Source organism: Bos indicus, chromosome 11, assembly GCF_029378745.1.
Source record: "Bos indicus isolate NIAB-ARS_2022 breed Sahiwal x Tharparkar chromosome 11, NIAB-ARS_B.indTharparkar_mat_pri_1.0, whole genome shotgun sequence".
Lineage (NCBI taxonomy): Eukaryota > Metazoa > Chordata > Mammalia > Artiodactyla > Bovidae > Bos > Bos indicus.
In genome coordinates, this window is record NC_091770.1 from 93666300 (window position 1) to 93683909 (window position 17610).

Below are 17610 nucleotides of genomic sequence, written 5' to 3' on the forward strand. Positions count from 1 at the left end.
GATAGCATGATGGTGACAGTAGATTTCTTAAAAATTCATTGATTCATAAAATCTGAGAGCTCAACGCATCTTAAAAAAAATCATCTATTGCAACCCCTCATCTTACAAGAGGGGAAACAGAGGTCCAGAGAGAGGAAGAGACTTATCTAACAGCACACAGCTGGTCAGGGAGAGGACTGGAGTTCATGCTGACTGTACTGCTGATCGTTGCCACTCAGCCAGAACGCGGGTGGCAGTGTGGTCAGGGGTGTAACGGGACTTGGGAAGGACTTTTTGGAAGAAAGGGGGACACCTCAGGGGCTACATTGCTGGTCACAGCCACAGTCCAGATGGAAAGGTTGTTTTTTTGTTTTTTATTTGGTTGCTCTAGGTCTTAATTGTGGCATGTGGAATTTTTAGTTGCGGCATGTGGGATCTAGTTTCCTGACTAGGGATCAAACCCAGGTCCTCTGCATTGGGAGCACGGAGTCTTAGCCAATGGACCACCAGGGAATTCCCCAGAGAGGAAAGGTTCTGACATGAAACACAGGTAGGCCTGGAAGACCCAGCTCTCCACCCAGCTTCATATTCTTCTCTCACTTCCTAAAATTATTTTCCTGTTTTCCTTCTCCAACCTATTCTCTCCACTCTCTTTTTTTCTAATTGATCATTTTATTGACATTTGATCATTTTGCTTTCTTTGCTAAGAACAATACATTTTGGAATGCCACAGACCTGAGTTTAAACCTTGCCCTGCCCTCTAGCTGTGTAATTTGGAATTGTTACTTAACTCTGCAAAGTCTTGGTTTCTTCATCTTTGAAATATTACTACTTCTTACCATGAAAAGATGTGGCCTTCAATGAGCCCTTATATTCATTATTAAACACTCAATTCTTACCAAGTGCCAGGCACAGTTGAGGGTGCTGGGGATCATAAAAACAGCACTTATTTGAAGGCTGACTAGGTATTTTATGAATCGACTCATGTTACTCATCCCCACTTCTCAGATGAGGAAACTGAGGTATGGAAGGATTCTTTATCTTGCCCACAAAGCTGTAAATGTCAGCCTAGTTCCAGAATGAATAGAGGCTATGCCATACACAGGGAGGAAAATAAAGTCCATGCCTTCATGGGATTTTCATTCCAAAGGAAAGTGGAATCTGGAAAACTACTAAGACAGTTTGTAATAGACAAGTATTGGTTTCTCATTCCTTCTCCCAAGTCCATGACCAAAAAGGAGGATTGTGTAAACAAAGAAGAGAAGTGACCTGAAGGCTCTCCTATTTCAACTCCTTCTGCCCCTTACGCAAATAAAAAAAGACAGCAGTGAACTCTTGTTTTGACAGCTGCTGTCACTCACCTTAATCAACAGGTTGGTGATCCTTAAACTTGAACCACCTGGAGGGCTTGTGAAACGTGTGCTGGGCCACTCCCAGAATTTTCAATGCAGTTAGTCCAGGGGGGTGCCTGAGATTTTGCATTTCTAACAAGTTCCCCAGTGAGGCTGACACTGCAGTCCTGGGATCACACATGGAGAACAACTGAACAATCCATGAAGCACTGATGTTCCCATTGCCAAGCTGAGGAAACTGAGTTTCAAGAAGGCTAGGTGCCTCACCAGAAGTTCTACCACCAGTGAGGAACAGACAGGATTTGATCTGGCTGGCTCCAAAGCCTGTGCTGTTTCCACTTCCCCTGGGACAGGATTTCCCCATTCTATGTCTATTCACTTTATCCCAGAATTTCTGTTCTTGAAAGGCAAAGTCAAGGTGCTGGGAGAGCATGTTTTCATTTCCAATGAGAACAGAAGACAGCTTATAAAAGCTTTTAAAATATTTCTATTACCCAATAATTCCTCTTCTAGAAGTCTATACTATGAAAATGATCCAAAATATAGGCCCAAATACAAAGATACTACGTGTTTTAGCCCAAAGCTAGGAATCTAAATATCCAATATCAAGGAACTAGTTAAATAAAGTTTGGTCTATCCAAATGATGAAATATTATGAGGCCATTAAAAATTATTTATTTAAAATTTAACACGTCAAAGCATCATTTATGATACAATATTAAGTTAAACAAAACACTGAACTAAATTCAATAAGCTCTCAATGTTATTAAAAATATTGAAAAAGCTGGAAGGAAATAAACAAGAACACTGACAACAGCTGTCTCTGTTTCTAATTTCTATACTTCCCAAATACTTTCTACAGTAAGCTTTTTTTAATTAAAAAAAAACAAACAGACATGCAGTTTCTTTTTCTGGTTAACTGCAAGTGATACTGTCAAGACCCCATTACAGTTAGTTGATTCCTAAAAAGCCAGGAAAAGCAAAACTGAACTTTAAAGCTAGCATTTAACTACTGATTATATTTTTCCTGACCCTACAATGTACATAGTTCAAAGTAAAAAAATAAGAGGAAAAAAACTCAAAAGACAATCATTATCATAAACATAAAGAAAGAAGACCAGAAAGATACCTGTAAAATGATAACAGGGATTATTTTTGGTTGGTGGAATTACAAGGCTTTTTAAATCTCTTTTTAGTTTAATAATTATTGTTACATTTTCTATAATGAACATCAATTACTTTTTGAATAAAAAAAAATCTTTGCTGCTTTCCTTTTTAAAGAGGAACTACCTCTTAAAAGGTTGTTTTTAAGAGACAACCACCAAGCAAATCACAGCACATCTATACAAAGGAATAAACAGCAACTTTAAAATGTTGTAAAAGAGTATTCAGTAACACAGAAAAACATTTGATATATTAACTGACCATACTATAAAACAGTATGTTCAGAATGATCCCACTGTTTTTTTAACAACAAGCACACGAAATGTCTGTTTATACAAAGAAAACACTTTGGAAGGAAATATCCCAAAATATTAATAGTGTTTTATCCTAGGTAGTAAGATTAGAGATTATTCTAATTTTCTTTTTTTTTTTTTTTGCTTCTGTATTTTGGTAAATTTTCCTTTCTTGAATATTGGTTACTTTTCCAATATTAAAATAAATTAACAAAAGCTACATTAAACAACAAAAAAAATTTTACCTTGTTAAATAAAAGAGAAAAAGAGAAAAGGTGAGCAGGGGTATCTTACTCAAAGATCTTTCTTTAAAAAGGCTTCCCAGCTCCATCCGAGCTCTAATTTTTAAATCAAGCTGGTCTTCCAGCATCAAAAGGGAAGTTCGTCTCCATCCTTCCTCCTACTGTAGACTTAACAACACTTGAGCAGGACATCGACTCCAGCAGCAAAGGTCACCCCTGTTGATGGGGCAAACATATGTGGTCCAGAACCTTTAAACAAGACCCTAGGGAGAACAGGGTCTCGGGGTTAAAAAATTTAACTGCCTTCTATGGCGATGAGTCTGATTACACGTGAATATAATATGATCATTGATGAAGGAAATGTAGTATTTATGTTGCAAATAACACACTAACTATAGGATTATACTCCCGGACCTGGCAGAGACCTCTGAGACCATCTGAAGACAATTTCCAGGACACTGTCTTTAGGATGCTATGTAAATATTGACTAGAAACAATAACAGAGATGTCACGCTAGAGGATCTTAAGTAAACAGTTCAAAAGCCTGGCTTCCTGTTTATACAACGTTAAGTCACTTCATGGCTAACCACAAGGTGATTCAGCACGCTGATTTGATCAGAGAATTTCTTGACCTGACATATCATAAAAGAAACTATGAAGAACAGGGGGAAAAGCCGGAAGATCACACAAAAGAATGAAAATAAACACGCGGACATGTGTCTTCCAGCCCAAACCATGAGGGGTCTATGCCACCGGCCCAGATGGTCAATCAATTTCCAAATCACTGTCCTCACTGTGGCAGGTGGCAGAGTTACGCACAGAGGTTCGCAACAACACTTCCTTTTCCGGGAGCAATCCAAACTCCTGGAGGAAAGCCTCAAGGTCCACAGCAAAGAAATCTTCCCCCAGCTGGTCAGTGACTCGGACAAAGTTGCCAATCAGTTCGCCCCCCTTGTAGATGAGCAGGGCAGGGAGGGCATTCCTGGTGAAGCGGCTGCTGGCCCCGATCACTGAGCTCCTCACCCGGCAGAACTTGACGGCCGGGTACTCTGCTGCCAGGCAGAGCATGCAACCGTTCATGGCTTCGGTCCCTGGGATGCCGTCCTCATAAATGTGGACCATGATGAGGGTGCTCCTCTGCTCCTTGTCAATCATGTCCAGGAATCCTTCTCCACTGGGGATCTCAAAAACCTGCTTAAACTGGGGCCCCTGGTAGAGCTGCTGCCGCATCTCTTCCATCCTCTGCTTCCGGTACTGCTGCAGGAACTCCTCATCATCCTGGTCCTCGTTCATCACCGCCAAGTCCTTCAGAGTCATCTGCGGGGGGACCAGCAGTGAGCGTAAGAGATGTAAACCCGACAGCGACACAGGTTACACAAGACGTGTGAGGCGCCATGCTAATAATGCTGGCGATCGGGGGCAGCTTCCGAGCGAGGCCTGGGTGCTCCTGATTACCTTCCCGCTGATCTTCTCCTGGAGGTCCTTCTGCTTCCGCTGCTCCTCCTCCTCGTCCAGATGGGACCTGCAGCTCAGGGACAGCTTCTTGATCAGCCTCTCCATCTCCCGGCACTGCTCCTCCCGCTGCTCTGTCTCCAGCTGTTTAAAGCGGCGCCAGTCATTGATCACGCCTTTTGGACCTGAGTTGGGGGTGAATGTGGAGGTGACCAAAGATGACCAAGGGATTAGGGGCCAGTGCACATCTGTCCAGAGCTGGCTCCATCAACGGCACAGGGATACTCACACAGGGCAGCGTGGTCCACACACAGGCACATCCATGGCAGGACGGTGTGCGAGAATTAAAGGGCTACACTAAGACCCAATGTTAGGAGATGAGTGAAATGAATTCAGACTCATCTACTCAAAGGAAAATAAAGCAACTCTTAGAAACAATAAGGTAGCTATAGGTTCCCTTCCATGAAAAGTGTCTAAACATACTAGGTCAAAAAAGAAAAGGTAAAATGCAGAACAATACCATGGTATGATCCTTCAATTTTTAGAAAAAGAACTATATGTTCATGTATAAATATTTACATATATTTGTATATGTGCATGTATATTTGTATGACCTCTATATTTGCATGTAGAAAAAGGGCCAGAAAAATAGGTAAACTGTTAACAGTGGATATGTCCAGGAAGTAAGGAGACTGGTGAGAGAGAACTTTTACTTTTTTCTTTCCACACTTCCTTATTATCTGATTTTTTATAACAAGATTGTGGCAGGTTGTCCTGTTATTCAAACTAACCCCAAACCTCCCGGCCCCCATGCTATATAGCCCTGCCCCTTACCAAGTGACTTGTAATACCACCTCTGGGATGAAAACATGTATCCCCAGCCCACTGATGCAGGGTTTGGCCATGTGACTTACTGTGGCCACTAAATTCTGAGCAAAAACTTAACGAGCTGTTATATGTCTCCAACAGCCCTCTCTTTCTCTACACTTGGTCAGGAGAACAGTGTGTCCCCAAAGGGGCTGCTCCTTCAGCCTTGTTCCTGGAATGACAGGACATATGAAGCAGAAGCAAGCTGGTGATCGATACGGGTAGCAAGTAACATGACTGAGAAATAAACCTTTGTCATCACAAGACATGAGACTGGGAGGTCAAGGTTCATTTGTCGTCACTAGAAAAAATATATAAATATCTGTATGAAGAAAACTTTAAAATGTTGCCAAGAAACACTAAGAAGGACCTGAATAAATGGAAAAGCAATACCATATTCCTGACCAGGAAAACACAACATCACAAGGGCATAATTATCCCTAAATACATCCATATATTTAATGCATTTCTGATGAAAATATGTGATTACACACGTATGCATGCTCCTTTGGAAAAATAAGAAAGCGGGAGTTAAGAAAATAATGACATAGAAGAGTTCTGTATGGGGACCAGGCTTACCAGATACTAAAGCATGTTATAACGGAATAATTAAAGCAGTGTGGGAGGACTTCCCGGGTGGCCCAGTGGTGAAGAATCCGCCTGCCAAAGCAGGGAACAGAGGTTCAATCCCTGGTCCGGGAGGATTCCATGGTCTGTAGAGCAACTAAGCCCGTGTGCCACAAGTACTGAAGCCCACGGGCCCTACAGCCTGTGCTCCACAACCAGAGAAACCACTGCGACGAGAAGCCCAAGCACCGCAACCAGAAGCCCCCGCGAAACGACGAAGACCCAGTGCAGCTATAAACAGGTAAGTCATTAAAACAGAAAAAAACACTGTGATATTAAAAGACAAATCAGTGGGAGAGACTACCAAGTACAGCCAAAGACGCAAATACAAGCAGAAATTCAGTAAAAGATGGAACTGGCACTTCAAACAATGGAGAAATGGCCATTCCTGGTGTCTGAGTGATTCCCTGGGCCCAGCAAAGGGACCAAGTTTCCAGAGCCTTGAAGACAAGGGGTAACACCCCAAAATACAGACTCATTTTCCACTCTACCTTCACTGGCCAAGCAGCTGCCAAGAACAAGGTCGCATCTCCTGATACCTGGCAAACAAATGCAGTATTGCCTCACGAATTGATTGCTTCTCTGAGGTGCCCACCAGTGTTTTGGGGGAGAAGCTTCGAGAACAAGTTGAGGAGTGGCTGTCCTTCTATGAGATTGGAGAGATTCCCTGAAAGAATCTGGATGTCATGAAGGACGCAATGGTTCAGGCAGAGGAAGTGGCTGCCACGATTACTAGGAAGCTCAAGAAACAGGAGAAGAAACACTTGAAGAAGGAAAAGAAAAGGCTGGCTGCAATTTCCCTGGCTTCTTTAGAAAATAGCAGTGCCCCGGAGGAGTGTGAGGAGACAAGTGAAAGACCCAAAAAGAAGAAAAAGCAAAAGCCCCAGGAGGCTCTTCGGGAGAATGAAATGGAAGACCCATCTGTCTCTTTTTCCAAACCCAAGAAAAAGAAATCTTTTTCCCAGGAAGAGCTAGTTAGTGGTGATCTTGAAGAGACAGCTGGTACTGGAAGTCCTCCCAAGAGGAAGAAATCTTTTCCCAAAGAGGAACCAGTTACTGACCCTGATGAGTCAGAAAACAAGAGGGTCCCCTAGAAAAAGCAGAAATTGTCTTCCAAGGAGGAGCCACTCAGCAGTGGACCTGAAGAGGCTGCTGCCAGCAAGAGCAGCGGCTCCAAGAAAAAGAAAAAGCTCTGAAAGCTATCCCAGTCAGTTAGAATGGACATCTTCCTAGTGGGGCATAACTTACAAAGGTATTCTCCATCCCATCCCCTAGAGCCCAATAAAAATAAAAACAAACAAACAAAACAAAACAAAACAAAAGCAATGGAGAAAAGATGGCTTATTCAGTAAGTGATATTGAAATAACTGGGTAGCAATATGAAAAAAATTAAGTTGGAGTCCTACCACTTAACAAAATGAATTCCAAATAAATCAACAGTTAAGTGTTAAACAAACAAACAAACAAACAAACAAAATCATAAAAATACTTTTTTTAAAAGGCATGGGAGTCTTTTAATAATCCTGTAGTGGAAAAAGGCCTTTTACATAAGAAATAAAACTAAGAAACTATAAAATAATGCTTTCAAGCACATAACAATTAAAAAAAAAAAAAACACTTTCTGCCACAAAAAGAACAAAAACCAAGAGAAAAACAATAAAATAGAAATATTTGCAACTCAAACCACAGATTAATTTCCTTAATATATAGCTTCCTAAGAAGAAAAAGACCAAGTACCCAATTTTGAAAATGAGCAAAGGACATGAACATATCCTTTAAAATTAGAAAAAAAGACTCGTCACTCCCAACCTAGAGGAGTGGAATAGAGGTTCAAGAGGGAGAGGACATATGTATACCTATGGTTGATTCATGTTGATGTATGGCAGAAAGCAACATAATATTGTAAAGCAATTACCCTCCAATTAAAAATAAATAAAATTTTTTAAAAAAGACTTGTCCCTTCTAAAAAGATAAAAATTAAAACTACAGTGAAGTGCCATTTGCCATCTATCAGGATGGCATTACGGTATCAAAAAAGTTTGGTAACACAGCAGAATGTCATGTATATGGGAACTGTCACACTCCTGCTTAAACTACAAACCAGTACCAGCTCAACTGACAGCAATTTGGAAATAACAAAATGTAGAAATGTAAATATCCCATAGCTAGGAATTTATACTACCAATATACTCATACCCATGATTTATGGGATATCAAACACCTATTCATTTGAGAAGCCAGACTCAAAACACAGATCGGGCTATTTGAATCATCAGCACACTGCCATGCATACATGTTAGTATTGCGCAGTGCAATGGCTAGAAGCACCGTGAAATGGTAACACTGGGTTGTCTCTAGATGTGTGACTGGAATTACAGAGAAGTGATCATGAGACTTCTGATACATTTTTAATGATCATGAGACTTCTGATACATATTTAATGGACATTTTTTAAACCTATTCCCAGAGCCCAGGATTTCCAGTACCTGTGTTAACTGAGATGCCTTCACCTGCCAAGTCCGCATCTGCGGGCATGGAACTGCCAGCCAGGGCACCTCTGCCTCTGTCCTTGTCCTCGTGGTCGCTGTCCTCCTCCTCACTGCTGCTGTAATAGTACTGCAGCTTCTCTCCCAGCAACTTATCATCCAGGGTCGTCATCGTGCCTGGGAGAAGGCGACAACAGCAGGCTGTTAACTGGCTTGAATCAGACAGACATGAATCTGAAGAGTTGGGGCTCACCTGCGCTCAGATCCTACTATTTATAACACCCTAAAAGTGACTGTTTTCATAAGCAGGATCTCAGCAAATCCACACAATGATCCTGTGACAGGGCTTATCATGCTCTTTTTGTAGAAGGTAAAACTGAGGCTCAGATGAGGAAAGTTTCACTGCTGAAAGTTTATAGCAAACAGTTGAGCTGGGCTCAGATCCCGGGGGTTCCTCACTCAGACAGACTCAAGGGGTGGGTCACTGCCTTCTGAACAGTATACCCAGTGTACACACAGTATACCCTGAAGTAGGATGGTGGCTTGGAGCAGTCTACAGAGTGACTTAGGATTTTTATCTACACATACTTTTTGGTTTACCTACCAAGCAAGACTGCTGGTAATTGAAAAACTGGATAAGAATTCTCAGGAAAAAATCCAAAAAGCAGCACCAAGAGTGGGATGCTGAGACATTGCTTGTCTAAGCCCATCACTCATTCATCTCTTGCCTTCCACGTCCCAGTGAGGGCTAGAAAGCCCTACCAACTTTGGTTAAAAGAGGGGCCCATGACAAGGTTTAATAATTCCCCGGTGTTTTAAGTTTCCTAATGTGGCTTGGTCGGCAAAGAGACCACCTGCAACGCAGAAGACACCTGTTCGATCGCTGGGTCAGGAAGATCCCCTGGAGAAGGAAATGGCAACCCATTCCAGTATTCCTGCCTGGGAAATCCCATGGACAAAGGAGCCTGGAGCGCCAGTCTATAGGATCGCAAGAGTTGCACACGACTTAGGGTGGTGAGAGCCAAGCTTCTGCATCAGAAGAAGCCTGGGACATCTGGGGAGAAAAGTACAGCTTAGTCCCTCACAAGTCTGCCTGAGGATCTCTCCAGAAGGGGCTGTAACTCCAGCATGCCTTCCTTTGAACATTGCAATATCGTGCTTCCTAGATTACAGGCATCCACGCCCCTGTTAAGACTCCGTAACAAAGTGACTTCTCCCACCGGGCAGGGAGGTCTTGAAAACAAGAGATCGCCAATGCCCAGCACGAGGCCTCTGCACAATTTGCCAGGTTCACAGAGACAGCCCGGATCTGTGGGGATATCCAGGGACCCGGGCAGCCAGACGAAGCGGGGGCGAGGGGGTGCAGAGTGGCAGGGCTGAAAAAAAAAGATGCAGGAACAAAGCCGGGATCGGGGGGCGGTGAGAGAAATGGAACCAAACCTAACTTAAAGAGGCAGAGGGGCCCTGGTGGTGCAAGGTGAAAAGATAAGAGACTCGGCAGGGATGCGTACACGGTGAGGGCGGTGCCTTAGGTAGGCGGCTGCAAGGGGATGGGGAGCAGGCGGGGCCTTTAAGGGGAGGGGCCGAAGGCGGGGCCCGCGGGAGGTCTCCCGGAGAAGGCGGGGTCTTTAAAGGAAGGGGGGCCGAGGGCGGGGGCCGCGGGAGGGCTCGCGGAGGAGGCGGGGCCTTTCGGGGGAAGTAGTCGAGGGCGGGGCCCGCAGAAGGGAGGCAAAGAGGCGCGGAACCTTGGGGGATCCCGAGGGAGGTGGGGCCAGCGGAGGGAGCCGGGAAGCCGCAAAAACCCTGTGGGTCCGGGGGCCGCGCCAACCGGGCCATCTCGTCCTGGCTTGCCGACCACCTGTACTCTGCCACCTCTCACCTCATACCCTATCCCTGCCGCTTCTTCCCGGCTGACCTTAGTGCAGTTCCCCGGCCTCGTTCAATCCAATCCTTCAGGCTGGCACTTCGGGAAGAAGGGTAACGCTCGGCTGGAGGAAGAGAAGTGGCTCGGCACCTTGAGCACTAGGAGAAAAGCCGCCTGAGTCCCGACTGCGCGGACCAATAGGGCAGCCTTTCTGCGTCAGCGCGGACACACGCTGCCCAATTAGAGGAAGCGCATCCTGGCCGGCCTAGCGGAAAGCTACGGGTCCTACTTTAGGACAAACTTCTCGACAAAAGTAATACTCTTCTATTTGCTTTACTTTTGTTTTAATTTGAACGAATGGCCACGCTAGATATGCCCAGCTTTGAGCAATAAGAACAATTTCGTTGTCTTTGACCTGTCCGAAAACATTCTACATGTATTGTTATTGATTGTTAATCACATCACGTCTAGTAAGACAGAAGAAAGGCTTGGACATTAATTTTGCCCAAGAACACACAGCCACTTTGGATTAAAAGAAGAAAGTCAAGTCCGAGACAACTAAACGCAAAGTGAAATCCTGTATTGGATTCCGGAACAGAAAAAGGACTTGAATGAGACAGTTGATGAAATTTGAATAAAGTGTATCAAGAAACAATAGTATTGTTATCAATAGTTCTGATAATTGAGCTACAGTTTTGTAAGATGTAAACTTAAGGGAATTCTGGGAGAAGAGTATAGGGGAACTCTATACTATTTTTTGAACTTTTTGGAAACGTAAAATGATTTCAGATTCTGAGCCCTTATTCAGGCACCGAATACACAACATGAAGTAGCTCCTAGAAAGCTTTGTGTAAATTGAATCATTCAAAATATACTAAAACAGTACACTGTTTAAAATATAGGTAAGTTTTATTTCCCTAAAATTTGAGATTCTTTATTTGTGATTCTAACCCACCTGCATTTGTCTGCAAATTTGTATATGCGCATGTTTTTCTGAGAAGCTGTTTGTCCAGGCTATCAAGAGTCAAAACGCCCATCCCCAAATTTAGGAAAAGTTCATATAAAGAGATCCTATGGTAACTTTTTGTATTTTTGTTTGCAGAGTGAATAATCTTACCGTAATCAGATTTTGTGAACAGCCAACTTAAATATGCTTGTGATCTGCTCTAAGTGACAAGCCAGGAACTTCCCTGGTGGTTCAGTGATTAAGACTCTGCATTCCCAATGCAGGGGACCCCTGGTTCCTTCTCTGGTCAGTTAACTAAGATCCCACACTTTGTTTGGTGGCCAAAAATAATAAAAATTTTAAAGTAAGTGACAAGCCAGCACCCAGCAATAGTCTCTATATAGGAGAGTCCGCCAAAATATTTGTTAAATACTAGATAAATGCTTGGGCTTCCTTCATAGCTCAGTCAGTAAAAAATCTGCCTTCAATGCAGGAGACCCAAGTTTGATTCCTGGGTTGGGAAGATCCCCTAGAGAAAGAAATGGCAATCCACTCCAATATTCTTGCCTGGCAAATCCCATGGACAGAGGAGCCTGATGGGCTACAGTCCATGGGGTTGCAAGAGTCAGACACGACTTAGTAACTAAACCACCACCAGATAAATGCTTTACCTTTTTTTTTTTATTTCCTCTCACATCTCCCTGAAGCAGTGGTCTTCTTCATGCACGGAGGCTCCTTTTCCTTCAAAATTCACTTTCAGTTTAAGGCTTCAAGTCTTGAGGGAGCCTTCAGAGCTGCTGAACAATCCTAGTTGCCCTGGGCAGACTATTCCCCTACCCTCTAAGCAAAGCAGTTCACACCTGGTCTTTCACATCTTCGACACTCTTCCCCTGTCCTGGCTTATTACCTTATGACCTTGATTCTTATTTCAAGTGAGAAACAGAAGCAATCAGTAGAGACTTGTACCCTCAAAATGTACCAACAACCCCCTGCATCTGGGTCTATGAAATGAATCACCAGTGCAGTGAATTCTGCTCCTCCAGCATAGAAAAGGAATCTTCTGCAGGTTCTTGCCCTCTCTCCCCTGTGTATTCAGGCTTTCTTTCTGTTTTTCTAGTTTTCATCTCTAAAAGAAAATCCTCTCAGATACCATTTTCCACTGTTCAGATTGTTAAAAATCAAAAAAGTTTGATAGCACTCAATGAGACTGTGGGGAATACATGGCTGATAGGAGTGTAGTTGATACAGCTCTTTCGGATGGCAACTGAGAAATATCTATCAGTGTGCCTTTAGCATATGCAATCCCACTCCGGAAGGTTTATCCTATCAATATAGTTGCATGTATGTATTGTTTACTTAAAAAAAAAAAGGAGGGAACATAGAGGACATTATGTATGTATTAGTTTCTTGCCTTTTGCAATGAAAATACAGACAAATAATACCATTTTCTTATGTGTGCAGGAAGTAAAGCATTGAAGAATATACAAGAAATAATTCAAATGGGAATCAGGAGTGGGAGAGAGACTTTTTATATATAATGTTTTATTTGTAATTTTTAATCATCTGAAAGTATTATCTATTATGTTCCAAAACTTAATATTTTTTTGCCAGTCAACCTCACTTTCCTCCTTCACCATGCCTCGCCAACCACATTTCACTTCTCTGATCTCCTTTACAGCCAGAACCAATAGATCCCTCATTCTCTCCTCATCCTACTTCAGTTAGGCTTTTGTTGCCCCCAGTCCACTGAAACCACACCTGTGGGGGTAACTGGTGACTTTCAAGTTACAAAATCCTAGATAGAACCACTCAGCAACATTTGACAGTTATTTCAAGAGAAACGCTTTCTTCTCTTGGTTTCATGAAGAGTGGGCTTCCCTAATAGCTCAGTTGGTAAAGGATCTACCTGCAATGCAGGAGATCCTGGTTTGATTCCTGGGTCAGGAAGATTCCCTGGAGAAAGGATAGGCTAGCTACTCCAGTATGCTGGCTTTCTTCTCTTGGTTTTCTGAAGGATACCTTCTCCTAGTTTTTCCAACTTCATTGATACCTTCATTAACTGCTTTGCTTCTGATCTCTAAATAAGGGAATGTCCCAGGTTCAACCTTTTGACACCTTTTCGTAGATTCCTTCTATGTATACCCCTGTCAAAGAATGATATGGAAGAAGTTAATTATATGCAAACAGATTTACTCATATGAAAGAGAATCAATAGGTGCTTGTCAACAGGGCTTTTAAAAGAGAGGATTTATAAAAGAGAGCAGGGAGATGCGGGGTGTCTGGAAACCATGAGTCTTGTCTGCTTTTCTAGAGGGAAACTGACAAGCTGCTGCTGCTGCTGCTGCTAAGTCACTTCAGTCGTGTCCGACTCTGTGCGACCCCATAGACGGCAGCCCACCAGGCTCCCCCTTCCCTGGGATTCTCCAGGCAAGAACACTGGAGTGGGTTGCCATTTCCTTCTCCAATGCATGAAAGTGAAAAGTGAAAGTAAAGTCACTTAGTCGTGTCCGACTCTAGCGACCCCATGGACTGCAGCCTACCAGGCTCCTCCATCCATGGGATTTTCCAGGCAAGAGTACTGGAGTGGGGTGCCATCGCCTTCTCCGACTGACAAGCTAGCATTTTGCAAAGCAGTCAGTCTAGGCAGCCTGCCGTAGAGCTGGCTGGCTCAAGGCATCAAGGAAAACAATGTTAGCTATTTATAGATTCTTCAGAAAACTGTGAAGTACAGGGAACAGGTTGTCTCTGTCTATTGTAAGCACCTCTACTTGGCTGAGCCAATTTCCTCATCAAAATTCTCTCAACTTCTCATGTCAGGATTTTCCAGAAAAATATATTCAAAATACAGGTCATATTTTGATGTTGTAAGCATGCATTTTCATTTATGAGAATTTTAGTCCTGAGGATGTGCTGGTAAGTATTAATTATTGCCTGAATTTAATTGGTCTAAGCTTTAAAACCATGCAACAATTCCTATCTAAATGTATGAGAAAATAATAGGGCCATAGTTTGTATTATGAATCCCATATTTTATTCCTTTTTTAAAAATATCCCTTGGGTTTCCTTAAGGTTCCAAGAAATGTGAATAAGTGTAGTGTAACTGCCTTAGTTATCTATTCAGTTCAGTTCAGTCACTCAGTTGTGTTCGACTCTTTGTGACCCCATGAACCGCAGCACGCCAGGCCTCCCTGTCCATCACCAACTCCCAGAGTTCACCCAAACTCATGTCCATTCAGTTGGTGATGCCATCCAACCATCTCCTCCTCTGTCGTCCCCTTCTCCTGCTACCCTCAATCTTTCCCAGTATCAGGGTCTTTTCAAATGAGTCAGCTCTTCATATCAGGTGGCCAAAGTATTGGAGTTTCAGCTTCAACATCAGTCAATCCAATGAACACCCAGGACTGATCTCCTTTAGAATAGACTGGTTGGATCTCCTTGCAGTCCAAGGGACTCTCAAGAGTCTTCTCCAACACGACAGTTGAAAAGCATAAATTCTTCAGCGCTCAGCTTTCTTTGTAGTCCAACTCTCACATCCATACATTACTGCTGGAAAAACCATAGCCTTGACTAGATGGACTTTTGTTGGCAAAGTAATGTCTCTGCTTTTGAATATGCTATCTAGGTTGGTCATAACTTTCCTTCCAAGGAGTAAGCGTCTTTTAATTTCATGGCTGCAGTCACCATCTGCAGTGATTTTGGAGCCCCTAAAAATAAAGTCTGACACTGTTTCCCCATCTATTTGCCACGAAGTGATGGGACCAGATGCCATGATCTTAGTTTTCTGAATGTTGACCTTTAAGCCAACTTTTCACTCTCCTCTTTCACTTTTATCAAGGGGCTCTTTAGTTCTTCACTTTCTGCCATAAGGGTGGTGTCATCTGCATATCTGAGGTTATTGATATTTCTCCCGGCAATCTTGATCCCAGCTTGTGCTTCTTCCAGCCCCACATTTCTCATGATGTACTCTGCATAGAAATTAAATAAGCAGGGTGACAATATACAGCCTTGACGTACTCCTTTTCCTATTTGGAACCAGTCTGTTGTTCCATTTCCAGTTGTAACTGTTGCTTCCTGACCTGCATACAGGTTTCTCAAGAGGCAGGTCAGGTGGTCAGGTATTCCCATCTCTTTGAGAATTTTCCAGTTTATTGTGATTCACACAGTCAAAGGCTTTGGCGTAGTTATCTATTGCTGTAGAACAAATTACCCCAACATTGAGAAAACAGAACAGTATTCATATCTCCTAGTGTACGTGAGTCAGGGCTCTGGGCATGGCTTAGCTTGGTGCCTCTGGCTCAAGATGTCTTATAATGTAGCAGTCAAACTGTTGGCTGGGACTGAGGTCTTATTCTCAAGTGGGGCTGTTGGGGCAATAGAGATCCACTTTCAAGCTGATTTCCATGGTTGCTGGCAGACTTCTGTTCTTTTCCACCTGGGTTGGGTTCCTAAATGCCCTTGTTATTATCTAAGATAACAAGATGAGAGAGAGAGAGAGGGACAGAGAATCCAAGACTGAGAGAGAGAGGAACAGAGAGAGAATCCAAGACCAAGATAGAAATGAGTCTTTTATAACCTAACCTTCAAAATTACACCCATCACTTCAGTTGTATTATTTTCATTTGAAGTGAGCCAGTGAATCCAGCCCACACTCAAGGGGAAGGGATTATACAAGAACTTGAATACCATACCAAGAGGCTGAGGGGTCCACCCTGAAAAGTTCTCCTTAGGGGGACTGAAAGCCAGTTAAGTATGGAGACATACTTAGGTTGGTAATATTTTAGAGGATTTTGAAAGTTAGATAACATAATTAAAAGCCAGAAAGAATAGCTATCATTGTAATTTTTTGCAAAAAGTAAATTAGACAGCTTAAAGAGTTGAGCGGACAGAAAACAGGAATCAACAAAAGGTAAAAAAGTGAGAAAACTAATAAAATGTTTAAGTATAAATGTAAGTGTACAATTTTAATACTGATTTTCATTGATCTCTTTTGTTCTCTTGTGTATTATAGAGGGGTTATCCACTTGTATGCTTGCTGGGAATGTCGTTTGCATCCATCAGGAATATGACTGTGTACCCGAGTCAGTGAACAGTATTCCCCAGGACCACTCAGTTTATCTTACCAGTATTCAGGGGTGATGTGGAGAGTGACATTTCCTTTTAATGAGAGTACCATGTGTAATTTATAGTTTTTGAAGTATTTTACCTGTAATGTAAGGTTTTTGTTTATTCATAGAGAGTACTGAAGGTTTTTCCTGGTGGGAAAAACAAAACCCATGAGCTGTTAAAGCATTTGCCTTTTATCAAGGGAAAAATCTTGATCCAACCAGATTTGCCAACTATTATTAAACATATTTAAAGTTTTGAAGTAACTGAAATACTTCAATGCCTCGAGGCTGGGTTCCCAGGCTTACCATTTTTCCAGATTATAATCAACTGGAGATAAAACAAGACTTGGTCCTCTACTGAGTTTCCCAGATAAAGTTTTTCAACCAATATTTTTGTAAATTTAGAACAAATTTGTCCCTGTTGTTTGGATTATTTTTGTTATAAAAGTATTAAAGGTCGAGAAATATTAATAGTTTTGGATAACATCAACCAGTGTGAGAATTATTTCAAATAACCTTTCTCTTTACCTTCCTCTGTCAGTATGGGGCCAATTTGTGGCAATTGAATATGTCTTTCTTATTTACAAATTAGACTAAACAACTTTTAATTTTTGTATTAATGAATGTAAAACCAGTGAGGGCTACTTCCTTATAATAGATACTTTTTTTAAGTTTTAAAAGTGGTATCTTTAGTGTATGCTTTAATTTTATAAATTGAAATTTGCTTTAGATGTTAGATTGTCTTTAAGAAGCAATTAAATTTCTTTTTAAGGTTTTGGTTAGAGCATCTGAGAAAACCTCTTTGCTTTCATAGCTTTGACAACAATATTTTAGTAGCAATATTTTTCTTTAAATAGTCCAAATATTTAAAATGTAAGAAACAGAATACTTTCTCTTTTTTAGAAATATTTGGGTTTCTCTTATTTACATATACATTTTTAATCTTTATAAGCCAGTCAGGACAGAGCTTCATTAGATTTTGAGAGTATGTAATAACAGATACTGGGCTTCCCAGGTAGTATAGTGGTACAGAATATGCCTGCCAGTGCAGCAGATGCAAGATATGTGGGTTCCATCCCTGGGTGAGGAAGATCCTTTAGAGGAGGAAATGGCAACCCGCTACAATTTTCCTGCCTGGAGAATCCCAGGGATGGAGGAGCCTGGTGGGCTACAGTCCATGGGGTTTCAAGAGTCAGACACGACTGAGCACACATGCAGTAATAGATAAAACCT

At 42.2% G+C, this 17610-nt stretch overlaps 1 protein-coding gene across 2 annotated transcripts; it reads right to left on the reverse strand.

Moving 5' to 3' along the window:
- Nucleotides 1-1989: 1989 nt before the first annotated feature.
- On the reverse strand, nucleotides 1990-10553 carry PDCL (phosducin like). 2 transcript variants are annotated; one of them, XM_019970778.2, is made up of 4 exons: nucleotides 10342-10553; nucleotides 8463-8639; nucleotides 4486-4667; nucleotides 1990-4347 (listed from the first exon to the last, which is right to left on the reverse strand). In XM_019970778.2, the coding sequence occupies exons 2-4, from the start codon at nucleotides 8632-8634 to the stop codon at nucleotides 3796-3798; spliced, it is 906 nt and encodes a 301-aa protein (XP_019826337.1). In that variant the 5' UTR covers nucleotides 8635-8639; nucleotides 10342-10553; the 3' UTR covers nucleotides 1990-3795. The 2 variants fall into 2 exon arrangements, with proteins under 2 accessions (XP_019826337.1, XP_019826336.1); XM_019970777.2 differs by having other exon boundaries at nucleotides 10378-10551.
- Nucleotides 10554-17610: the final 7057 nt, after the last annotated feature.